The 25136-nt window shown below is 41.2% G+C and overlaps 8 protein-coding genes and 1 long non-coding RNA gene across 9 annotated transcripts; 4 read left to right on the forward strand and 5 right to left on the reverse strand.

Annotated features, from left to right (window-relative positions):
* Positions 1–2: 2 nt before the first annotated feature.
* LOC145698406 (uncharacterized) lies at positions 3–1497 on the reverse strand. Its single transcript, XM_081775610.1, has 2 exons — positions 292–1497; positions 3–248 (listed from the first exon to the last, which is right to left on the reverse strand). Exons 1-2 carry the CDS (start codon positions 1495–1497, stop codon positions 3–5), a joined length of 1452 nt encoding a protein of 483 aa, XP_081631736.1.
* Positions 1498–1535: 38 nt separating this feature from the next.
* Positions 1536–2780, reverse strand: LOC145698407 (uncharacterized). The gene is made up of 3 exons (XM_081775611.1): positions 2578–2780; positions 1607–2507; positions 1536–1554 (listed from the first exon to the last, which is right to left on the reverse strand). The coding sequence occupies exons 1-3, from the start codon at positions 2741–2743 to the stop codon at positions 1536–1538; spliced, it is 1086 nt and encodes a 361-aa protein (XP_081631737.1). The 5' UTR covers positions 2744–2780.
* A 326-nt stretch (positions 2781–3106) lies between these two features.
* Positions 3107–5278, reverse strand: LOC145700358 (tubulin alpha chain, testis-specific). Its single transcript, XM_081777612.1, has 5 exons — positions 5130–5278; positions 4692–4873; positions 4165–4542; positions 3735–4053; positions 3107–3640 (listed from the first exon to the last, which is right to left on the reverse strand). The coding sequence occupies exons 1-5, from the start codon at positions 5176–5178 to the stop codon at positions 3213–3215; spliced, it is 1356 nt and encodes a 451-aa protein (XP_081633738.1). The 5' UTR covers positions 5179–5278; the 3' UTR covers positions 3107–3212.
* Positions 5279–7952: 2674 nt separating this feature from the next.
* Positions 7953–8796, reverse strand: LOC145699703 (uncharacterized). Its single transcript, XM_081776970.1, has 4 exons — positions 8745–8796; positions 8594–8684; positions 8147–8555; positions 7953–8106 (listed from the first exon to the last, which is right to left on the reverse strand). Exons 1-3 carry the CDS (start codon positions 8787–8789, stop codon positions 8308–8310), a joined length of 384 nt encoding a protein of 127 aa, XP_081633096.1. The 5' UTR covers positions 8790–8796; the 3' UTR covers positions 7953–8106; positions 8147–8307.
* A 355-nt stretch (positions 8797–9151) lies between these two features.
* LOC145700350 (dynein axonemal intermediate chain 4-like) lies at positions 9152–11951 on the forward strand. Its single transcript, XM_081777600.1, has 9 exons — positions 9152–9289; positions 9383–9669; positions 9714–9897; positions 9939–10214; positions 10256–10463; positions 10504–10793; positions 10842–11070; positions 11112–11367; positions 11413–11951. The coding sequence occupies exons 1-9, from the start codon at positions 9158–9160 to the stop codon at positions 11930–11932; spliced, it is 2382 nt and encodes a 793-aa protein (XP_081633726.1). The 5' UTR covers positions 9152–9157; the 3' UTR covers positions 11933–11951.
* A 1072-nt stretch (positions 11952–13023) lies between these two features.
* LOC145698408 (carbohydrate sulfotransferase 5-like) lies at positions 13024–14150 on the forward strand. The gene is made up of 4 exons (XM_081775612.1): positions 13024–13132; positions 13176–13256; positions 13304–13684; positions 13764–14150. The coding sequence occupies exons 2-4, from the start codon at positions 13212–13214 to the stop codon at positions 14148–14150; spliced, it is 813 nt and encodes a 270-aa protein (XP_081631738.1). The 5' UTR covers positions 13024–13132; positions 13176–13211.
* A 1367-nt stretch (positions 14151–15517) lies between these two features.
* LOC145698410 (uncharacterized) lies at positions 15518–18623 on the forward strand. Its single transcript, XM_081775613.1, has 7 exons — positions 15518–15781; positions 16057–16313; positions 16355–16473; positions 16566–16740; positions 16786–17019; positions 17294–17888; positions 18090–18623. Exons 1-7 carry the CDS (start codon positions 15518–15520, stop codon positions 18621–18623), a joined length of 2178 nt encoding a protein of 725 aa, XP_081631739.1.
* Positions 18624–21126: 2503 nt separating this feature from the next.
* LOC145698411 (acetylcholine receptor subunit alpha-like 2) lies at positions 21127–22664 on the reverse strand. Its single transcript, XM_081775614.1, has 7 exons — positions 22577–22664; positions 22459–22532; positions 21744–21987; positions 21637–21689; positions 21407–21593; positions 21326–21363; positions 21127–21282 (listed from the first exon to the last, which is right to left on the reverse strand). Exons 1-7 carry the CDS (start codon positions 22662–22664, stop codon positions 21127–21129), a joined length of 840 nt encoding a protein of 279 aa, XP_081631740.1.
* Positions 22665–24187: 1523 nt separating this feature from the next.
* LOC145698412 (uncharacterized) lies at positions 24188–24859 on the forward strand. Its single transcript, XR_014133922.1, has 4 exons — positions 24188–24286; positions 24329–24409; positions 24508–24659; positions 24705–24859. It is a non-coding gene; the product is annotated as an uncharacterized LOC145698412 (long non-coding RNA).
* The last annotated feature ends 277 nt before the right edge of the window (positions 24860–25136 follow it).

Raw genomic sequence — 25136 nt, forward strand, 5'->3', positions numbered from 1 at the left:
TTTCATTTTCGTCTTTTCCTGAAAACAAAGTACTCGTAATTCTCCATGTCAGTACCTTCGAAGTCTTGAAACATATAATCAAAGTCACCACTTTGGTCAGAATCTCGTTTGCTTTCAGTTGGTAGCAAAGGCCTAAATTTTGCGATTTCATCCTTCGAGATGCGCAAGACGCGAACTTTGCTGAAGCAATCACCGAAAATCGCCGTCAGTGAGACAGGAGGTAACTCTGTAGCGTTTGCTTCGTTGCTCTTCAAATACGAGTCAATCAAAAGCTTGCTCGGTTAAATTTACCTCTAAGAAGGAACACTCAATGGTTCCAGAAGAAGTAGTATTTGTGCTAGAGCCTTCTCCGAAATTGCAATCGTAATTTGTCAAATAAAAAGCAGTAATCTGAGTCATGTGCTCAGGAGAACATTCGTTCCATAATTTGATGTCGCGTTCCCATTCGTGTGTAAAGTTTTTCATTATCGGAGTAACTCGGACAAAGTCGAAGCCCGAATACAGATCGTTTTCAGTTTCGATGGACCGAATGTCTTCTGCCTCCACGCATCCGTCGAGCTCGCTGTTGAACTCGTAGTTGGTATATTCTGTGAGAAACAGGTCTCCGTAGAGATTGAGGATTGGCTTGAAGAAGATGCCCTCCATACAATCAGCAAGTCTCACTTCGTTCGGATACAGTAAAGCTGTAGTAATGACACCATACGGGACAAGGAAAACTGCAAGAATAAAAATAAACATCATCAAATCGCGCATCATTCTTCCAATAGAGATCGCCAAGGGACCCAAAAGCTTGTGAATATCATAAAAGTGAAGAACAGCCATGCACATGATTAGGTAAGTGATGCCGTAGAAGATCTGCGCCCACTTCAAGAATTTCGGGTTTTCGAATGAAGAGTTCTCGAGGATATGAAGTGGGCAATAATTAAGTGATGCCGGATGGTCTTCCATGCCGTTGATGTATTCAAAGGGGTAGATTCCGTAGTTGTCTTCGACGAATTTTTTTGCTTCCGGAGACATTTCTGTGTAAAGCGGATTGTTGGCATTCGAAAAGAAGGAAGAGATGACGGAAAATTTGTATTTATCTTGAAAGTCCTCCCAGCTCGACGTATTGTAAAGGTTGATTTTTTTATTCGGGAGATTTTCAAAGGACTTCATGTTGATCAAATAAATATCCTCGTAGGAAACGATTGAGCTTGCCCTGAGAATAATGCCAGCCAAGAATGTAGCGATCGCAAGGAAGTATAAAATATTCCAAGTGTCATGGTACATGAGTCGTATCTTTTCGCTCTTTGTCTTGTCCGCTATTGCTATAAACTTCCTAATTCGTTCGAGTTGAATACTGACCATCCAAATCATAAGGAGGTATTCGAAGAAAGTAATTCGGATGCAAAATTTTAGCAGAATAACGTAAGCAAAGAGGCCAAGAAAGGCGAGGTAGGAAACGACTTCAATGATGAAACAATAGAGCGGTGACGTGCAGAAGTTGGAAATCACCATCAATTTGCTTTCATAAAGTCTGTCAATTTAATTGGCAATTAGACTTCCGCGATAAGTCTAGGTCGTATCATTTACGATTAATGAGATATTTATTGCTTTCAGACTTTGCCTTGGGTTGTCTTCTTCATTTGTGGACATTCCCAAGCTCTTGACTTGCTTGCCGCCCCAGAAGAAGCCCGACTTCATATAGGAAATCCTGTCAATGTACGGGTCTTTTGAGGGCTTCATGAAAAATGGCACTAACAACGGGCAGACTGAACACATAGCAAGGCGAAAATTCGTGGTTGGTTCAAGTCCACCAGTCCAAATTTTGTCAAGCAAGTCTTGAACAGCGTCTGTTGACATGAAGTTACCTAGACGAGCTTGTTCTGCCAGCTGAAGAGCTGTCCTCTTTCCCCAGTGTCGATTCTCGATTCTGATCAAAAGAAGACACTGATCGTAGTCCATCTCGTAGCATGAAGTTATCAGCTCAACAGTGTACTCCTCAATTTTTTCCTGCTGCTCTTTGTACGAGCTCTGCAGTTCTGATAAAGTGATGTACTTTTCGGTGACCAAGCGGCAGTTGTGAATGAGAAATGCAATGCCAAGTTCAACCCCAAGAACTGTTCCTAGATTTTCTCCTGCATCTTCTTCAGAACACCTGGCGTCTTTTGAAACGCTCTCTTGCTCCTTCACGTGATCTCGGATTGTATCTACAAGCTCCCATCGGTTAAAAAGGCAGCTCCACATCGCCAGCTCGCGCACGACAAATGCTCTGCCGCATTTTTCTTCAGGAGGATCTTCCTCTTCTCTTTCTTCGTTCTCTCCTTCTCGAAAGGCCTTTTCCTCAGCTTTCCAGTTTTCGGGAAGGATCCATTCCATGTCCATAATCGGCTTGTCAGGAGCTCTAACCCATTCTTGACGTCTGGTCTCAAAAAAGGAATTGTCCGAAAGAAGCTTTTCATCGAAAATGTTTAACAATTCGACAAAAATAGAAAGATTTGGTGTATTTGGCGCAGCTTGCGGTGGAGCTAAAATGAATTATTGAAGAAGGTATTTCAGTTATTTGAGCTAGTCAGCGGAATTAATATTCTAAATTACCTTCAACATCTTTTTTGACTTTCTTTTGGCGATTATTTTGTCTTATGGCATCATCTATTTTATCATTGAGTAATTTCTCGAACAATGTTCTCTGGTAATTAAAAGTATAGAGCTCGAATAGTAACCTCGGTGTTACTTTTTTTGGATTCTCTAGTAGGTCCTCCATTTCGTATTCGAAAAAAACAAGGGGAGAGAGGAATGAGACCTTTTCTCGATCTGTGAGATTAAATGGGAAAGGTTGTCTGCAATCGTAAAATTTAGTTAACGCTTCGGAAAAGTCGTAAATTGCTTTTGCGTTGTTTGTGGCAGTATCTTCAAGAAAAGAGTGTTCTGATAGTAAGAAACAAGTTCTTATTCAAAATAAATTATCTTTTATGATAACCAGCGTAACCTCTATCCACCCGCCATGTTTATAGCACGATATAAATCTCCATAATCCAGCACTACTTTCAAACCTTTCTCAGCTTAGCTATAACTCCAACTACACATCAAACCGCAAGAACTACAAAAAAAGAGACAATAGGGAAAATTAATTATATAACCCCCTTTATTGAACTAAAAGAACAAGAAAGAACTAGCAGAACAGTAAAGAGGGAACAGAATTAAAAAGGTTTGAAAGGGAGGGGTGAGAGTGTTTAGTACTCATCTTCACCTTCTTCGGCTTCGCCTTCGACGGAGTCGACGCCAACCTCTTCGTAATCCTTCTCGAGGGCGGCAAGATCCTCTCGGGCTTCGGAGAATTCACCTTCCTCCATACCTTCTCCGACGTACCAGTGGACGAAGGCTCGCTTGGCGTACATGAGATCGAACTTGTGGTCAAGTCGAGCCCAGGCCTCGGCGATGGCGGTGGTGTTGGACAACATGCAGACGGCACGCTGGACCTTGGCGAGGTCACCACCGGGAACGACGGTTGGTGGCTGGTAGTTGATACCGACCTTGAAGCCAGTTGGGCACCAGTCGACGAACTGGATGGTTCGCTTGGTCTTGATGGTGGCGATGGCGGCGTTGACGTCCTTGGGGACAACGTCACCTCGGTAGAGCATGCAGCAAGCCATGTACTTGCCTAAAAATGAAGGGTTAGAATTTGATAGGAAAGGATATTTTTGCGATTAGCGAAATAAGATAAATTAAGCTAGATTTGAATTTCAAAGACTTACCGTGTCGGGGGTCGCACTTGACCATCTGGTTGGCTGGCTCGAAGCAAGCGTTGGTGATCTCGGCGACGGAGAGCTGCTCGTGGTAGGCCTTCTCAGCGGAGATGACGGGAGCGTAGGTGACGAGGGGGAAGTGGATTCGGGGGTAGGGGACCAAGTTGGTCTGGAACTCGGTAAGATCGACGTTGAGGGCACCGTCGAATCGGAGGGAAGCGGTGATGGAGGAGACGATCTGACCAATCAATCTGTTAAGATTGGTGTAGGTAGGTCGCTCGATGTCGAGGTTTCGTCGACAGATGTCGTAGATGGCCTCGTTATCAACCTGAAAAGATGAGTTAGAATGGAGAAGGAAGCATTCGGTAACGGAGAAAATTCGAAAGCTCCGATTTTGAAATTTCAAGTTTTTCTAGAACAAGATTTGTTTTGGACTTACCATGAAAGCACAGTCGGAGTGCTCGAGGGTGGTATGGGTGGTGAGGATGGAGTTGTAGGGCTCGACGACAGCGGTGGAGACCTGGGGGGCGGGGTAGATGGCGAACTCAAGCTTGGACTTCTTGCCGTAGTCGACGGAGAGTCGCTCCATGAGGAGGGAGGCGAAGCCAGAGCCGGTACCACCACCGAAGGAGTGGAAGATGAGGAAACCCTGGAGACCAGTGCACTGGTCGGCGAGCTTTCGGATTCGGTCGAGGACAAGGTCGACGATCTCCTTACCGATGGTGTAGTGACCTCGGGCGTAGTTGTTGGCGGCATCTTCTTTGCCGGTGATCAACTGCTCGGGGTGGAAGAGCTGTCGGTAGGTACCGGTTCGGACCTGAAAGATTTGGTGTTAGTACTTGACTAGTTTCGAAAATTTGAGTTCCTATGGAACCAAATGTGAAGCTGACGCCCAAACCGGAACCTTGGAAAGCCAGGGAAGGACGTCATACTTTTTCTAAACTTGTGTAGAAGCCAAGAACTTACCTCATCGACGACGGTGGGTTCGAGATCGACGAAGACAGCTCGGGGGACGTGCTTGCCAGCGCCGGTTTCGGAGAAGAAGGTGTTGAAGGAGTCATCACCACCACCGATGGTCTTGTCGGAGGGCATCTGGCCGTCGGGCTGGATACCGTGCTCGAGGCAGTAAAGCTCCCAGCAGGCATTACCTGAAGAAGAGGATTAAAAAGAGGAGAAAATCATTTACACAAAAATTAACGAAATGGAGAATTTTTACTCTTAGTACTAATTAATTAACCTTAATTTGCTGATTTATCTTGATAAAATTTGCTGTGATAATTAGTAATCAAAAGTGATTGGCAAGAGAAATAATTAGTAGAATACCGAGTTTGATTTCTCTATTTTATACTTTAAAAAGTTTCCCTTCTCTGAAAAGTTATTCCCTCAAAACCCAAAAGTACTTACCGATCTGGACACCAGCCTGACCAACGTGGATGGAAATGCACTCTCGCATGTTGTTACTTCTTTCTTAGCTTGTAAAGCAATTCAGAATGAAGTGTTTTTCACTTTTCCGGCGCTTTTATACTCCGCGGCGAAAAATCGTTTCTAGAATTTCGCGTTCGAGAGATTTTTGCAAAACTCGAAGCTGAATTTTTCAAACTTCCAAGGCGCGGCAAAGGACGAAGATGACGAATTTCTTCGAGATTTTTAGCGAATCGGAAAGAGCAAAACGCGGACTATCGGATGGTAGCTAAATAAGACGAATTTGATGAATGGGTTGTGTTTTATGGACGAAAAAGCCCCAATTTCTCCGGAATTTCGATCATCAGCCGAGGTTGTTGTTGAGATTTGTTTTCATTTCTTGGCTCTAGAATTCTAGAGATTTCCGGAGAAAATCAACATTTTCGCGCGACTTTTGACTAAATTTGCCCACTTTTTCGTCGAAAATCGCCATTTGCGAGAAATCTCACCGTTAAAAATTTTTGTGAAAGAGTTTAATGCAAAGAGTTGACTACCGGCAAGGTTTGGCCAAAAAATTTTTCAAATCTATCGGTTGAATTTTTTTCTAGAGCTCTTTTTGTACTCTTATTTCCGTTTTTGATGAACAATTGTCGATTGGTTCTTTTTCTTTCATGTTTATTCACCTTCATGATGAAATACTCTCTTATTATTTATTTATTGATGTATTTTTGAGCTTTTTTTAATCGAAGTTTATGCTGATTGTTGAGTCATGGAGACTTGTTGGAAGGTTTGTTGTTGTTGAATCGTTGGAACTAACGAAGTTCCATTGGGAAAGCTGTTTTCTGCTGGTGGACATTTTGTCAGGGTTGATTCTTGACCGATGATTTGTCCTGGAAGATATTGAGGACCAGGGGGAGAAGCCTTCTTATGACATGCGTAGATTGAAAGACCCACTAAAAATGTCAACTGAGTGGCCACTATAAGATACCCTACATAGAACAGTTCCGGTTCCAACACAGGTAAGCGGCAGAATCCACCAAAATGGATGTTCATCAGAACTGACTCCAGAATAAGATGGCTCATCAGTGTTGACTATGTTGCCATTGTCGATCGGAGTAACTGGCACAACAGGTTTCGTCGTCTTTTTTCGGTCGTACTTGCTGCCGATGGAGTCATTGATGGTGGTGGTGGTGCGGATCGAGAGGTTGTTGTCTTTTTCTCGGTTGTACTTTCTGCCGCTGGAGTCGTCGATGGTGGTGGTGGTACGGGTCGAGAAGTTGTCGTCTTTTTGTCGCTGGTAGTTGATTCCGGTGAAGTCGTTGATGGTGGTGCAGGTCGAGAGGTTGTCGTCAAAGAATCAGTTGATTCTGGAAGTCCATTCTGTGGTCGAGACGTGGTTCCCTGTCCATTAAGAGGATCTACAGTAGTATCAATGGTGGTGATTCCGTCGATGTCGATATTTTCGGTCACGACGGGAGTTTCGATTGTGTCGTTGGGAATACACATTCCACCCATCGGCGGTCTTGAAAATGTTTTTTTTTTCTGAGTTTTATTTTTATATTAAAGTTCATGTAAGAGGGTAAGTATTCGGCTTGACACAATTTTAGGAGTTAAGAAGATTTGGAGTAAGCTAAACGGAGCAATTTTATTTTCCGGAAATACTCCAAATCGGAGCAAAATTTCAAAGTCGATTTTAATGGTGTTAAGGGCCTCCCGGCCCTGTCAAACCCCGGCAAAAACGCGCCTCGGGGCCCGGGCTTTCTTTTGAGCTATTCAGATACCCTTAAATATTTCTGCATCACCCTTAAAATCGGCTTTGAAATTTTGCTCCGATTTGGAGTATTTCCGGAAAATAAAGTTGCTCCTTTTAGCTTACTCCAAATCTTCTCAACTCCTGAAATTGACCATAGGCTAAGTATTCTATAGATCAATTTAGTCATGAATCAAAGAAGATTTGAGAATAACTTACCTTCCTCCTCTTGGACATTTGACACCATCGACTGCAGTCATATCCGGTCTAAAAATGAGTTTCATTATTGAAAGAAAAAAGTAGTCCTACGGTAGGACTCCTACCTAGCTCCTCTATCAAGTGCACGTTTACCAGCGAATGTATCGTCAGCGAACACAACTGCTCCAAAAATCAAATTTGAAATTTTCATTTTTCTCTTTTTTTTCTTATTTTTAGTTATTCTCAGGGGGACTCGTGTTTTAAATAGTTGCTGATTAGGAACCTTGATGTATTTGACCCTAATTTGCTAATCAGACTTTTTTATAATATCAACTGCAAGGAGGAAGCAATAAAATATTACCGGTAATACCGCACTTTGAGAATCAAAATCTTAGTTGCCCTCTTAGTTGCTCTTTTTATTGCCGTGTTCATCATCAATAAGATACTGAATTGTTAAAACATGCTGTCAACTCTGTTTAATTTATTCAAATAATATATTTTTCTACATGCAGCATGTAAGATGCGTGTACATGTATATAGTTAAATTGATGATGATCGATTCAGCAGGGAAACAAGAAAATCAAGGCTATGGTCAATTTTAGGAGTTAAGAAGATTTGGAGTAAGCTAAAAGGAGCAACTTTATTTTCCGGAGATACTCCAAATTGGAGCAAAATTTCAACGCCGATTTTAAGGGTGTTAAGGGCCTCCCGGCCCTGTCAAACCCCGGCAAAAACGCGCCTCGGGGCCCGGGCTTTCTTTTGAGCTATTCAGATACCCTTAAATATTTCTGCAACACCCTTAAAATCGGCTTTGAAATTTGGCTCCGATTTGGAGTATCTCCGGAAAATAAAGTTGCTCCTTTTAGCTTACTCCAAATCTTCTTAACTCCAAAAATTGTGTCGAGCCGAAAATCAAACTGCTTCTTCTTTAGTTTCGTCTTCTTGAGCGTCAGTTGGCTCCTGAAGAGTATCCTTTTCGACGAAGTTTTCCTCAATCCATTTGGCGTCGTTTTTGTTCCAGGCGCAGCAGGTCTAAAATCATCGAAATATCGCTTCACAAAAGAAGCAATACCTGCATGATCAATGTAACGAGAACTAGAAAGAAAAGGGCGATATTGAAAATAAAATTGATGACTCTAAAAGGGTCGACATATCCAATGGATCCGGCAATTATTGCAAGTAAATCGAGTCCAATATTTCCAAGAAGAGCGAAAATGAACACGAGGGACTAATTTAGTAGTTAAAGTATCCCTCAACAATATTTTCAATCAAAACCGTCATGCTGAACAGCGCCTTTTTCACTGCCATATCCGGGCCTTCCTGGTTTTGAGAAGTGTAAATGCTCGTTCCGAATCCAGCAGCGATCATTCCAATGACGACACCACCAGTGTTGTACAACAAAAAAGACTTCTTAGTGGTGCCAAGCAGGCCAAGACCATCGACCGCGAGAATTCCCTCAATGATGGTCAAAAGAAGGAGAACTAAATATGTTTTCATCAAACTCAGATAGAAGATTAACCTGAAAGAAGAACCCATTGAGAAATAATAATCCCTCGAAAGTGAGGAACTGTTATCTCGCCGACACAGCCCCAAACAGCTGGGAAAAATTTCTTAAAGAATTTATTGATGTTTCTTCTTTCTATTCTCTCAAATTTTAGAACTATTAGTACCTTTTTAGCGGTCTTCAATTTATCGACAACATCATTGAAAATCATTTTTCTTTTTGAAAATTTCAGATTGAACGAAGTATGATTTGCTTGTGCTCTTTTTCATTTCCGGTCTCTGAGAGAGTTCATCATCAGTGGCTCTGCATTTAAAATTCAGTGGTTTCTCGTTAGAAAAGTCCCTATTATAAAAATGTGATAATGCAACGGCTTCGATAAAGCCCGCTGGAAATAAAAACGATGTCGGAGTTTTTTCTGTTCTTATTGCAAGAATTCTGAATCAACAGTGTTGCCTAACATAGGAAAATCATCAGAAAGAAATCATTAAAAAAAGGATGATTTTGTTAAAATTGTTTCTAGAACGCGGAAATGTTTTCGATGAAGTTTTCAATCCGGTCAGAAGTTAGAAAAGGAGCGCCATGGTCACGAAAAATCTCCGAAATGCGAAGTTCGAAGAAAAGAAAAAGTCAACTCGCAGGCGGAGTATTATGAGCAGCGATTACTCCGGCAACGTTCCGACCAACTTATCCGAATCTTACTCTGGGCAATCGGTAAGTCGCAAAATCAATTTTTAGATGTAAAATGATAAGAGGGTTATATAAAGAGCTGGATGCAAAGAAATCATATTCTTAATACCTTTTTAGTTGGATTTGGAATGCAAACGGAGTAACGCGAATATCAAGCCGATCATCGACCATGGCAAAAATCTGACCCCAAAGGACCTCTACACTGGCAAAGCGCACACAAAGCACGGCGCAGTAAAACTGACCGACCTCGACCACGCCAAAGATAACGACTTCAAAAGTATGACTTCGGTCTTCAACGGGCCCAACTCTCGTATCTCTGCCAATAGCATCGGCGGCGGGAGCAGCATCTTCGGAAGATCGCTGCTCGACAGTAGTATGCGCCGTATGTCTGTAACAAATAAAAGGTAAGCCTTCATTCCCCCCTCTTCTGTCCACAACCCTTTTTTAGTCTTATGTCCTTGGGATCTCCATCAACGCTAATTTCCAACGCCAGTTTGCTGTCTTCCTTCCATTCCGATAATCTCACGCCGACGAATTCCCAGCACTCAAATCTCAGCAGTTTACAATCTTCAACCATCAGCTTACTAAACAAGAAAGAAACTCCTAAATTGTCCGAAGAGGAGCTCAAAAAGGTAAATTCTCGATGAAAATCATTGTCCTTTTAAACTTTTAGAATATCGAATACAACTTGACGGAAACAGACACAGAAATCATTTTCAAAGTAATCGGCACTGCTGTTGAAGAAAACGAGAACCTGGAGCAGGTGAAAGAGCAAAACGATAGATACGACAAAATCCTGAAAGAAGCTGGGCCGGGTAACGAAAAGTACGTGGCACGGGCGATGCTGACGTTTAACAATGCGCTCAAGCACAAAGAAGCTGAGACAGATAAAATTGACAGGATCGACACGGCAAATCAAGTTTCCAACTCAGCAATATGGGACGCATTTGTAAGTAAAACACTTGCTTTCCCAATAAATTTTTGTTTCAGAATTCACAAACAGAAGAAGATGACTTTTTCAAAGAAGAAGAGCCGGAGCTGGTTCCTCAAGCACAAGTCCCAGCGGATCAGGCAACATCGAATACATCGTCGACTACTTCTGAGAGCTCGGGAAGCTTCAACCTCTCATCAACAGGAAATCTCGTTCAGCGCCGACCAAAGATTGTCGATAAACACGATATCAAGATACGACATGACGGTAAGCCCAGTTTTCGAAAAAAATTCTAATATTTTTCTAGCAATTTTGAACTCGCCAAATCTCTTCTCAAAATTACTGCTGATGGAGCGCGTAATCTCGCAGAACATCCACCAGAGCCAGCTAAGCCGCTACCGTTCGCTAGTGCCCCTCGATCAGAACGGCAACCGAACGTACGATGAGTCGGATATGACTGACTTTGATCACGGGCTGATCAGGCTGTGGTCATTTAAGGATGCGCAATTGAAGGGCTTCAACGTCAATTCCATCGCCTTCAACAGGGTCAATCCGGATATTGTCGCTGTTGGTTATGGTCACAGCCAGAGAGCAAAGGTAAGTTTTATTTTTGACAAAGATTGTTGAATAATATTCTTTATTTAGGGAGCATCAAAGAGTCCTGGTCTCGTGTGCGTCTGGTCGATGAGAAACTTGCAATACCCAGAGCGCATCTTCCACCTTCAAGATAGCGTCACGGCCGTTGATTTCAGCTCTGCAAGTCCGAATCTGCTCGCTGTCGGTCTTGCCAACGGAACCATTCTGATTTACAATATTACAAGGAACAAGGATGAGCCAATTGTCGACTCGGTTGATAGTGAATCTAAACATTTAGGTAAGATTTATTTTTGACTTTTTTCTGAATGATTTTTAAAGGCGTCGTTTGGTCGTTGAAATGGACCGAAAGAGAGCGCGGAACCGAGGAGAAAAAAGAAGTGTTGATTTCGACCTCGTCCGACGGAACAGTAGTTCAGTGGACGATCCGCAAGGGCTTCGAGAGTATCATTCTCATCAAAGTCAAGCGCACCTCCTCGAATAAGAAGCTCAAAAAGGATCGCAAAACGGAGAATGCTGTCATCTCGCAGCTCTCACCGGCTACCTCTTTCAACTTCCATCCAACTGACGGCAACACGTAAGTTCCATTTTCTTTATATTTTCCTTAAATTTCACTGTTCAGCTATCTTGTCGGTACGGAAGAAGGTCTGATCCACCGATGCAGCTGCAGCTACAACGAGCAAACGCTGGACAGCTACACTGGCCACCGGGGCCAAGTCTACGGCGTCCAGTGGCATCCGACGATTCCGAATATTTTCATCTCCTGTTCCGAAGATTGGTCGATCCGACTCTGGCACCAGCGTCGCTACGACGAGCCGATCACCTCGATCCAATGCTCTCAAAAGCCCATCCGCGCAGTTCAGTGGTCTCCTTATTCGCCCAACATCGCAGCGAGCATTTCCGCCGACGCAATCGACATCTGGGACTTGAGCATTTCGACGTTGGATCCAATCTTCTCGCTGCCCGTCGCATCCGGCCTCTTCCTCACCTGCATTGCTTTCAGCCCGACTTCGAACTCCATCCTCGTTGGCGATTCGGAAGGAAGCGTGGCAATTTATCAACTCAAGGGATTCAAAAACGCGCCGGAACAAGATCTCATCGATTTCATCCAAAGCGTTGTTGGAAACAAAATTATGTACTAACACTCATTTATCTGCAAAAACAACAAATATATCTATCTATTTTTTACTTCAAAAGAAAGGATGCTGGGGACACTTATTTCCAGACGTGACTTGCTCTCCTTTGTTTCGGTTATTTCAATCAAAATGTCAATGTATAAATAAGGGTTTGAATCTGTTTGGGCCTTCCGAAAATTGCATAGCCATGAAAATTAAAAATAAATCGAAGAAATGAGTAGATTGACAATAAATGGGCGAAGAATTATAAATCTTTTTGCTGGAATATTTTTGATAATTAACAAAACTAATAAAATCAACTTCTTTAATGGAAATATTATATTTTTATTTTCTTTGGTTCATTCCTTTTGAGTTCATCTGTCATATTTCCTTAAAAATGCAAAACAAAATTCCCCCGAAAAATCAACACACTTCAAAATCTAAACGACTCGAACTGATATTATAAAAATTAAAAAACCGCCGCAGAGAATTTTGAAAAGGTTAGCCAAATTTCTTTCTGGGACTCTTTCTGTTAAAAAAGAGAAATAAAAAAATAACTATTCAGAAAAAATGCCGCAGAAGAGCATTCTCACATTTATCATGAAATTTTTTCTTGTTGTTGCAGGAGTCTGGATTTTGCACGGGCTTGTGAAACTCACGACAAATGTCCAAGTTGAAGTTGATTTTGGAAATTTCAGCCGAATGGCTATAACAGGAAAGGGAAAGGAGCGAGATGAGGAGAGAAAGAAAGTCGTCTTGCTTTTAACCAGGGTCCGATAATTTGAGCTCACGATAAAACTCATTTTTGGCTGAGTTCTCGATTTTCTCAAATTGAGAACTCAGTTCGACTTGAGAAATCATTTGGAGATTTTCTGAGATTTTGCTTGAGAGCAGGGAAATCTCATGAGTTTTCAAAAACTCCATTTTAGCGAGCGCGCGGATTGGCCCGCCGGTTCGCCCGGCGGCGAGTCGGCGCAGCCACAGCATATCGTAGGCGCGTTGCGTAAGGCTGCGCACGTACTAAAATCGTCCACCCCGCCTTGACTGGCTCGTGGATCGCGAGCGCCACCACAAAATTTGATTTCTCATGCGAGCTCTCATCTCTGAGTTTCTGAAAACTCCAATTTAAAAACTGAGTTCTCAAGCTTTGTTTCGTGGAGTTTTAGCGTGAGCTCAAATTATCGGACCCTGCTTTTAACTGATTATCGAACTGGCTCAACTTTATCGGTAACCGAATTAGTAGAGGCGGAAATCAACTCATATTTTGAAGGGCGAGGTTTTCAACAGACACGAAGACGCATTTTACATGTTTGAGCCTGATCACGTGGTTCTGTGGAACTCGACAACGCAGGTAAAAAATATTAAAAAGATAATATATTTACATAATTTTCGTCTTAGGTTGACTGGCTGATGGACTACTTCCGCTGCAATTTTGCGAGCTTGAGCGAGTCGAAGATTGAAAACACATTGGTCGACTGGAGTTCTCACCGCGATTTCGTTTTCGCGTTCAAAAGTGCTCGTCTCTGCAAGCCACCTTTTTGCTGGGCGGACTTTTCAAATGATCCGGTAAAATGCACGAAATGTCCAAAGGTGGATATTTCGATGGCACGCTCAGCGTGTGAAAGACACACACCGGTGATCAAGACAGTGAGGACCAAAGACATGAAGAAACTAAAATATGCGTTTTCGAAGACGCAGAATAAACTCGATCCACGAATCGTCATCAACGTGCGAGACCCACGAGCTGTTCTCAACTCGAGAAAGCGTCTTGAAGAACAGGCTAAGAGTTGCGAATTTTGAGACAAAGGACACATAAGCTCACATCAGGTAAAAAAACAAAATTTGCAACCGTGAACAGACCCCAGTCACCTTGGAGAGCATCAAGAAGTATTGCGAATATAAAGTAGAACAGAAAAAGATGGTTGAAGATGACCACTGGTTTGGCAAGAGGACAACATACATACGATACGAAGATCTGGCACTTTATCCGGTGGTAGAAGCAACGAGACTTTACGATTTCACTGGTTTCGCACAATCTTCAAGTGCAAAGAAAATCATGGTGCAACTTACTCACACGACTAACAGCCACAACAGTGAAGCCTATGGCACTGTCAGGAACGCTACAGAAACCGTCGAAGCCTGGCGAAATAATTTAAGCGAGGAAGACATTTTGCTGATAAAGAAAATTGAAGATGTCTGTTCAGAAATGATGCGAATTTTCAAATATGAACCAATAAAAGCTTAAATTCAATCAAAACCATGTTCTTTATTAAACAAGTTAAATCAATCACAGAAAACAAAAATTTCTTAGATGTGCTCTTTCACATCTTTTAGTGGGTATTGACTTGTAAGAAGATGATCGTAGTATAGAATTGTTCCAGCGAGCGTTAAAAAAGCAATGATAAATGTAAACTGGTCGATTTTCCGCACAACTTCTTTTCGGAGATTTTTTAGGTTTTCTTCTTTTTCCGTTTCATCGTACTTTCGCTTATAAAAATTATTGACTCAAGATTTGATAAATGCTTTGAAAACCTGCAGCTGTTTCCGTAAGCGACTGACTTGAAATGTCAGTCTCGTAATTTTGCAGTTGACCTCGCTTGCTTTCAGCCCAGACATACTGTCAGCCATAAAACTGTGCGTCTCTTGCGAATCGTACAAACACCCTCTTCGGCCATCGTCGATATTTGAGAAGGTCTTGAAACTTTTCATCTTGCTGGAAAAAATTCCAGTGAAAATGTTTCGAAATCTAGGGTAGATATTCGCGACAAAGAGCATCTTTTTGGGTTCCATCAATAAAATTTTTGATTGGTCGGTAGGCTAAATAGAACCTTCTGATTGGCTTAAAACTAGATGGAACCAAAACCCACGCGGGGACAGTTTTTTCTGAAGAATGAAGCTCCTCTGTCACGATAGTTGTTTCTATAAATGCAGCGATACAAACACTAGAGAATACATTCATCGATACAGTATAAATCCACTTACAAATTAATGTAGAAAATGATATCAAGCAAAAGAGGAGTGTTAGCCAGGGTGTCAAATCGCGGGGGATTTTGAAGGGATCGCGCGCCACAGCGCCGTTTCGATCCCACGGTGTAAGGGATCGCCTCGCAGCGAGAGGCAACGAGAAGGGAGCGCTCACATAAACAAAGGGATCGCGCCGATCCCTTCGCGCGTGGGATATCCCTTCGCGCAAGGGATCTTAAAATTCCGAAAACGAGCGACCTTGTAAAAATTCAATAACAATCAATTTTTAATGCAAAAAAAGATCAACATATAATAATCCTTACTTTTTTAACGAAAATACTAAGAAAAATTATGCCATAATTAATCCGACTTTGGGTTATTCAATGAAAAAAATAATATTATTCATGTAAAAATTCACCATGATTCTGACTTCATCACAGCTGGTTGGTACCTCGAGTCTTTTCACGTCTTTTCTGTGATTTCATCTCCAGCTGCTTGGAAATAAACCCTTCATATCTGATTCTCGCAGCGGGGTGTTACTCAGATACTTTACTAATGATCGGAAATCAGTCCATCTGCAGAAGGACGCCATCTTTCCAGATGTACTGTCAATATAAAGTCCGTCAAAAATGAAATTTTTTCGTAAATATGAGTCAAAAACGGCCATTTGATGAAGGTCCTTTGCTTTCTCCGCCATCTACTCCATTCGAGAAAAAGAAAAAAACCAAAGATGAGTTCAAGAAAATTGTAGAGATTCTAGAAGAAGATGAGAAGCTCGTTTGCACTTCAGAGATCCATCACAATTACACAGCAGATTTCAAACTAGAGAAAATCACGAAGTCAGACCAGACGCCGACGCCATATCTCATTTGCCGGAGCCCCTTCTGCACTAATGCTGAATACAAACATAAGGTAAGAAAAAATTGACCAGATTTGAGTTAAAATTAACCTTTTTCATGTTAAAATTGACCCCTTTCCATGTAAAAATTGACCTTTTTCATGTAAAATTTGACGCATTTCATGTAAAAATTGACCCCTTTTATGTAAAATTTGACCTTTTTCATGTTAAATTTGACCTTTTTCATGTAAAAATTGACCTTTTCATGTAAAAATTGATCGGTCGTGAGAAAAAATTAGCCGTTTTAATGTTAAAAACGACCAGTCAAGTAAGATTAACTCTTTTATAGGTTTTCTTTGGCATTCGAGGCAATTTGGCGAAAGCGAGCCATGCGACTGACTACTACGTGAAACGGCACATCCAAGAACACCATCGTTCAATTACAACCGACGCCGAAGAGCTTGAGGAAATCGCCGCGGAAGCTGTTGCGAACGATGGTCTTTCAATTGGTGCTTTCGAAACCGAAACAATGAAGAAATTTTGCGCAAGGGCTCATAAGGCAATAGCGAATGGAATAAGCAGTCACAAAATTGTGAAGATTCTCAGGTAAAAATTAACCATTATATTTGGATATATAAATTTTTAAGGCGCAAAAGTACCGTTTCGAATGGTATCGTCAAGTCCAAGCTGCCTGGTCTCATCCAGGAAAACAGATGTTGCTTGGTCCTTGATGGATTCGACTGCCCTCGGCTAACGAAAGAAAGAAGTAGCAAATACCTTGGGGTCTTCATCGGCTTTTACGATTCGAACCTGCGAAAGACACGATTTTTCTTCTTCATTACGGGGTCATCTTCAAAGCAACTGATGCGAATGTACGTCGACAACTAGAAAGCGTCCTCTCGGATTGGAATATCCTCGAGTTTTTTCACGCAAAACGACTTCCAGTTGTTGGAGATGCGCCAATGGCTCAGGCCTTCTCCGACTACTTCGCCGTTGTCTGTGCAAGCCACACGATTTCGAATCAGTTAAAAAGGTAAATACATCATTCTTATTTTATCAAATAACGTCTTCACTTTAGATATATTACCCTTGTCCAGAGCGATGCAATCGTCGGCGATAGCTGTGTCGAGATCGAGAAAGCGGTCTCAGCATGCAATCATCGAGCTGAACGAGACGACTGCTCCGAGAAATCCTTCAATGATCTGGTGAAAAGCTACACTCCAACTGAAGACGAGCTCAAGCACATCAGGCAATTCTACCCGAATTACGACAAATTCGTTACGATCGACAGGATCTATTACATCAGATTCAGGTTTGTTCTTCATCATTGCATGTAACAATTGACCTTTTCCATGTAAAGATTGACCCATTCCATGTAAAAATTGACCCTTTTCGTGAAAAATTTGACCCTTTTTATGTAAAAATTGACCGTTCCAATGTAAAAATTAACCCTTATATGTAAAAATTAACCCTTTCAATGTAAAAATTGACCCTTTTCATGTAAAAATTAACCGTTTCACGATAAAATTAACCGAGGTCATGTTTAAACTAATCGAAAATATGTAATTATTAACTTTATCTTTCAGATCTTTCATCACGACCTACAAGCAGCTCATGGCAAACGAACCTCTTCTTCGTCGCCATCAGAAGTACCTGACTGACTCAAAGTCGATCTTACACGAAATCGACTGGAAGCTCGTTCATTACCTCCACTCAGTCTCCCAAGTCTTCGAGCCTGCTCTGGCGTCGACCGATTCGGATCACTTCTCGGTTGGTGACACTCTTACAAAACTGTTCGACTTGCTGAAATTCTTGCTTCAAATTGATCCGGCTGACTTCAAGGAAATCCACCAGGAGCTGATTCTGACCGTAGCAGACTACATTTTCGGTGCTAACATCACTGGACGGAAGCCATCGAGAGGATCCTACATCAAATCGAGAGCAAATCCAGCTGCTTTGATCGGGCTCTCCCTTGACTTCTTTAGCCGTCACTTCGAATTCACCTTGATCCGTAACCGACTTGACGACGCCTTTGAGAAGGATTCGTTCATCACGAAGTCTACATACGACACCCTCATCAATTGCTTCGATACTGCAGTTCCTGTCTGGAAGGAGACAATGCGCAAGACCTTCTTTGACCTAGCTGAGCAAACCAAACCAATTGAGGAAATCTTCATTCTTGTAAGTAAAGGTTAATTTTTACCCGGAGCTGGTTAATTTTTTCCCAAAAAAGGTTAATTTCTACCAAGTTTCGATTAATTTTTGCATTAAGCGGTAAATTTTTACACGAAATCGGGTGAATTTTTCATAGAAAAGGTCCATTTTTACTCAGACGCGATCAATTTTTACATAAAACAGCATTAATAATTAACTTTATTTTAGGTTCCTGTTGAAAACCAGCAACAGAAGACACCATCAGCAGCTCCTTCATCACAGCCAAAGACGTTGACTCCTCCAAACTCACAGGAGCGCGCTCCGCCGACACCTCCATCTTCTCAAGCAAAGTCGACTTTCGAGGAAGAAATGGAGCAATATTCGAGCGACGAGGATGAATGCGAAAAATCATCAACTGATGAGTTCTCTGCATGGTTCAAGAGGGAGAGCAAGATGGAGCGCAAAGAAAGCGTCAAAAGATACAAGCAATGGTTGAACCAGCTCGATCCCATGTTCAAGACCTCCGCCAGTACGGCCGAACGGAGCTTGATGTATTTCACGCATCACGCTGGAACTTACCCGACATTCGCCAGAATCGCACAACTCATACGCTCAACTCCTGGCTCAAGCGGCAGCATCGAACGTCTCTTCTCAAAAGCGAACGATATCATGTCTTCAAAACGAAACTGCTTGAACACCAGTACTGTTGAACTCATTCTACAAGTGTCTTCTTATCCAAATGTACAGAATCTATTTGAATAAATGTTTTTTGCTGACAATTTCCCGTCGAAATCATGCATTTATTAACCTTTTGCATGCAAAAATTAACCAAATTCATGAAAAAATTAACCTTGATCATGCAAAAATATCCCTTTTTTAAGTATAAATTGACCGAGGTCATGTAAATATTAACCGAATTCATGAGAAAATTAACCTTGATCATGCAATAATTAACCCATTCTAAGCATTAATTGACCGAGGTCATGCAAATATTAACCATTTTCAAGAAAAAATTTACCTTAGTCGCGCAAAAATTGACCAAAATCGGATAAATCAGGCTTTAAGTCGATTAAAACGCCCTTAAATGGCCCTTAGCCAATCAAACCGATCTCAAATGGCTCTTAGCCAATCAAAACGCTCGAAAATGTCTATCAGCCAATCAAAACGCTCGAAAATGCCCCTTAGCCAATCAAAACGCTCGAAAATGTCTATTAGCCAATCAAAACGCTCGAAAATGCCCCTTAGCCAATCAAAACGCTCGAAAATGTCTATTAGCCAATCAAAACGCTCGAAAATGTCTATCAGCCAATCAAAACGCTTGAAAATGCCCCTTAGCCAATCGAAACGCTGCAAAATGTCTATCAGCCAATCAAAACGCTCGAAAATGCCCCTTAGCCAATCAAAACGCTCGAAAATGTCTATTAGCCAATCAAAACGCTCGAAAATGTCTATCAGCCAATCAAAACGCTTGAAATGTCTATCAGCCAATCAAAACGCTCGAAACTGTCTATCAGCCAATCAAAAATCTACGTATCAAAAACGATTTTGAGGCCTCATTTTTTGAGGGTCTTTGAGCCGTTAAGCATTCAGAACCAAGAATATGTTATTTTTGAAAATTCTCTAGAATTATTATTCTTACGTTTGAAAAAAAAACGAAAAAAATCAGTTTAGAAGTATGACAAGAAAGGCTTGGAAGTTCCCCATGGCGTGCACGATTTGTTTGAAATCTGTGAAGCCACAAACATTAGACTGGCACTTTTCTCATTACCATGTGGAAATACGACCATCTGATCGAGTCAATTATGTAACCAAGTGCGTTATTTCATCAGAAAAAATAACTTTTCTCAGGAAAATGTTTGAACAGGGGTCTAAATTCGCAGTGCCAATTCGCTTTTTTTTGCGAAACCCTAGCACTTATTCCATGCACAGAAATTATCAAACAAATAAAAGATCTCTTGAAATTGATGAGAACGACCCGGGTAGATCGAAGATTCGAGCAACATTCGTGGATAATATGAATAGATCTAAGTCTCGCTTGATTGAAGTTAATTCAATCTTAAAGTCTAAAGCAAGAGTTTCACAATAAAAAAATTATTTAAAGAGAAGTTACTTATCACAACGAAACGCGTGAAAAGAGCCGTTGCTGTTTTTGATCAACCATTTGGTGAATAATCGCATATCAACGCTTCCTGCCAATGTTTCTTATATCGGTAGGTTTATCAAATTCAAAACTCTATAAAAAGCAAAAAATGATAAAAAGATGCTTAAAAAACACGTCTTCACGACTCGAAAGCGTGCCGCGGCATCTCGAAATCATTTTCGACTTCGTTTATTGAATATATTTGTCTTACAAATATATGGAGATGACCCTCTCCAAATTGATCCTCCCGTTCTTCTTATTCCCGCTGATCCAATGGAGTGGTAAGCTAGGGTCGGACTTCCTTCCTTAATTTTTTGCTTTCTAAGGGTCCTTTCCTTAGTAAGGTAAGGATGTTTTACTTACCTTTTTTCGGGTTTCGGCGGAAAAAAATCCTTCCAATAGTTCCTTTCTGAGTTTTCAGAGATCATCAGATTCATCAATTTCAAAACCCTTACCCTTAGTAACTAAGGAAACCTAAGTAAGGGGTCCGACCCCTTCACATTTTAACATATTATTTAGTCCCATTGGTCGAGATGATTGTCAAAAAGTATTTGCTGCTGCTCAATGCGAAAAGTGTCCACCAATGTGCTTGGCGTGTCACAAAAGAAGCCTTCCTCCTCATTACCGCTGTCCCTTTTGTCGACAGACAATGATGTAATTTCTTTCTTTTTTTAAATAATATAATCAGACAAACTTATTAAACTTAATTTGAACATGAGTTTAATTTCAATCAGAAAAAGGAGGAGAAAAAACTACACTAGATCTGAAAAATTCATAAAATTTGAGACAATAACGAAGAGTTCTGAGTTTTTGAAAAGCGGCGCGAGCTTGATCGGAGAAAATTCCACGCATGAAGCCTGGCGCTAGCCCGCGCGTTTGCTCTGCTATTTTCGCCGCGATCCCTTTCCGTTCAAAAAGCGCGCGAGCGATCCCTTCAGACTTGGGATCGAGCGTGGGCGGTGGCGCGCGATCCCTTCTCGATCCCCCGCGATTTGACACCCTGGTGTTAGCGGATTGAGGAACAAGCGAATCCAGCAAATTCAGCGTAAAAACCATCGACAAATGAATCGCAATTGTGTAACCAACCCTAAATAACCATCATCCTTACTTGGATTATCAATTGCTTTACCGTTCACCGGTCTCGATGGGGATCATGAAAATAGCGAGTGATGCCAGTCCAAGAATATACAAGGGGAAGACGACGATCATTCTCCCATGGCGATATCTACGGACGACCTCGATTTCGCCGGACAGAATATGCGCATTGAACAGTCGAGAAGACTAGAATTTGTTAATGAATATGATTTACATATTGCTGACTTACATTTTTGTCGAGCATTGTTTCATTGTTCGGAATCGCGTCTGAAATCAATGAAATCAAGGAAGAGAACAAAAATAGACTCACTTGTGACTTCTGAGCGCGTGTCAGTTACCAGCCACTTTGTGTGAAAGGTATTTATCGACGGATTGACGAATATCTTATTCGATTCCTGGGCCAAATGAACATCCGTCCCTTGCGACATTGCTTGAATATAACAGTAGTGCCTGTCGTACGGGTAAAACTTCGACTCGATGTTGCAAAATCCGACGTACTTAAAATATTCATAAAACTGGTGCTTACTAAAGGAGACATACGTAAAATGTCTTGAGAACCCAGACGCGTCCGTCGCTGTGAACAGTCGCCAGCTCTTAATGGATCGTTACGTAATCATACAGTTACTTTACTGTCCTCCCGATTTTACCTTCATCGAGATCGCCATTTTCTCCCTCTGTGTTGATGTTTTGAAATTTCAACTTGGGGAACCAAATTTTATCGATCGGAACAGTAATGTTCGCGAAATCAAATTCGGACGCGTTCCACGTGAGCCGAGGGTCATTCCACTCGTAGTACGCCATAAAGTTGCCGTCGAATTTCGACTCCGGGCAATCAACGTTATTGAGCCAGATCATCTGGATTCGTAATTTGACGACTGTTTGATTTCGATTCTGAATGTTTTCAGTGAAGCAATAGAAAATGGACAGATGTCATTGAAAAATTGACATTCAATAAAAACGATAAAGGGTCCAAGAGGTCATCATTTGTGGTAGACGGTTCATGATGACCCCTACAAAGTTTGTTAATTGAAGAAAACCTTAATTGATGGCACAAGTTGCAAGGCAAATCTTTTGACTCTCCTACAGTAGATCGTCAATTTTCTAAGCTCAGCATTTTGATGAGGAAAATCGACAATCTTGGGCCATCAATCTGGATCTCCAGTCAACAAACTTCGAGAAGTAAACTTTAAAAAATAAGATGAGAAAATGCAATTTCAGTTTTCGCACCAAGAATTAAGATATTTAAAAATTCGACATTTATCTGACTTACTAACTTTAAGAAGGCACAGGTTTTCTCACATTTTTTTCAACAAGAAAATTCAAATATAGAAAATAATGAAGATTTTTCAGAGTCAAAATCACCTGAAATTGCGGCGCTTCTTGATTTTCATAATTTCCGAATATTTTCTCGTGGATTTCTCTGCTTCCAGGAACGGCTGAATTTTGACCTTTTTGGGGTTGGAAACAATTCCGGGTTTACCTGTCACTAATTGCAGAAGAATGAGATTTCTCATTTGCACGAGTGGCTTTGCGAAAAGTCGCTTTATCTGCTCGGCAAGCGTAGCCATTTTCATCTACTCTTTTATAGATTTTAATTATTTACACATCTCCCCCTCTTCTTTCGGACTGAAGCTGCTCAGCTCTGATTTCGGTTTTATATAAGGCTCGTTTCTATTCATTCTGACGAAATGAATATAATTCTTGTGGTCTCTTTATTTTACCTTCTTCAGTCACGGGTCCTTTCAGTGCAAAAACGGTGTTTTAGCGACGCATCCTCTTTAAAAAGAGATCTCTGTAAGACCTTCCCGAAAGATCTGATCCTTTCTAAATAAGAAAAAGAAAGATATTGGTTCGGAATGTCCAGCAAACCTCAATATCTATTATCGCTTAATTTCAACGGCCAGAAAGCAGGTCACGTGGGAATAAGGAGAATTAAATGTTCCAAAACCATTGAAAATCATGGATTTCCCTGAACGAGAGGGGTTAATTCTGTGTAACGTGAGGCGTGGTGGCTTTGGGTTGATACATCAAGAGTCTAAAAATGGGGTCTAAAAATTAAGTACTGTAATGTGTCTAAAAGTATTTTAGACAGAACAAATTTTCAAACAGAAGATTTTTGATTCTCAGTGAGAATTTCTCACAGTTATTTTTTAATTATTTATTTCAGTAATTACAGATCTACGTCAAGTTCATTTGGCAAAGTCTTTGCCAACATGCAGTTATCCGGGACTACATTGGTCTCCCTGATTCCAATCCGATCGCAAGAAAACTGCAACTGTGAAGTTTTGCGATCCGAAGTTCAAGCAAAAACAACCAAGCTGCAGATTTCTTTGTTTCTTCTTCGAAAAAAGATCTATGTTACGCCTTTGTTCGCCAGGATTGCTTCATAACACTGCTCAGAAGAGAACATTTATCGAAGCGAAGTTATGTTTCTTGCGAAATTAATTGAAGAGGTAATTTTTCGTTAGAGTAAAGAAATCGAGTAAACTGTTTAGCCGTGCGACTTTGAAGAGAGGAACAGTGGATACCGATAATTGTCGATTTGCGATTCAAATTCAATTTTAATCAACCTATTTTCATTACAATTCATTTCAAATGCCCATTTTCGTTATTTTGAGAATATCCAATATCTTTCACCCAATATCTGCCGGTTCAGCGTTGATAAGTTTCATTTAAAGTGCGTAAACAATCTACTTTGGGCAATTTACTTCAGCTAATCTGACTTTTTCGCAGGAGAAAAAACTAATTACACTCGTCACTTTTTTTGGGCAAAGAATGATCGACCAGCAAAATGGCATCCAAAGTAAAAGTGCGAAGAGAAATAAGAGATTCTTAAGAAAAAGGGTTTTAAATTAAAGAAATTGCCATCAAAATGCTCAGACTCTATTTTCATGACCCTGTGACAGTCACAGACTTGTAGAACTTTCCGCCCCTGCTCCTCGAAAAAGAGACGATGGAACATCTGACTACAAGCCTCAATACCCTCTTCCCGAGTGGCGAACCCAGGAGCCCATTAGCCGGGGTTTCTCGTGATCCCTCCTTTTAAAAAGCAGAACATTTTCGGAGAACCCGACCACAGATCAATTTCAAAGGCTGCGCTGCGTCATGTGGCCTCGATCCGAACGTGTCAATTATCCCGACCAAAGCAGCTTTTTGCTGATCGAATAAACTCCATCTCCGGAACATCTAGGTAAGCCAAATTGACCTCGCGTTGACGAAAATGGGAATCAAGGAGCTTGAACTTTATAAAAATCGAAGATCTGGCGACGCCGAGGAGCCGAAGAAGAAAGTTTTATGAGAGCTTGGATTTAAGGTACTACTACCATTCTTTCTTAATTCTCCATCAATCATACTTTCAAGGTCATAATCCTTATCATTTTTGTTTTATAAGACGTTGATTTCTTTAACTAGTCCTGAAGACAAGCCACAACTTCCAAAATACACCCCGATGCGGAGCGCTAGAATGGTTGAATCTTCGAATCCACTGTACAAGTCTATCAAAGCCAAAACAAAGCAAGACAGACTAATAATCCCACGAAAAGTCGACGAGCAACGACTAATCGGTAAAAAGCAATTGCCTGTCTATTGAGCCAATATCTCAACTTCAGAATTGGCCCAGCCAAAATCGGATCATCGAGCGGCCACTCCTCCGAACTTGCCAAATGGAAACCATGTGTTCGTGTCTGAAAAAATTATTGAACTGGCGAAGCCAAAGACAAAGGCTAGAGGTAGCGATAGACAACCTTGCTCTTTCGAAAAGTAGACAGGTACATTTTTTCTTAAGAAAATGCTGATCAACGAGGAACAGCTGTAAACAGGACAAACAGTAAATTGCAAAAAGTAATTTCGTCAAAAACAGCGTCAAAAGCTGCAAGTAACAGTGTAGGTTTTTTCTTTCTTTTTGTAATTCTTAATGATTTCCTTGCATAGAAAACCAACAACAAAGAAGATTAAGAAAGAGTGTTCAAAAATAAGTTCGCAAATTGCATTTTGCAAAAACCGCTCAGAATAATTAAGAACACAAAACAAGCAATTACAGC

Source organism: Oikopleura dioica, chromosome 2 (assembly GCF_907165135.1).
Source record: "Oikopleura dioica chromosome 2, OKI2018_I68_1.0, whole genome shotgun sequence".
NCBI classification, from domain to species: Eukaryota; Metazoa; Chordata; class Appendicularia; order Copelata; family Oikopleuridae; genus Oikopleura; species Oikopleura dioica.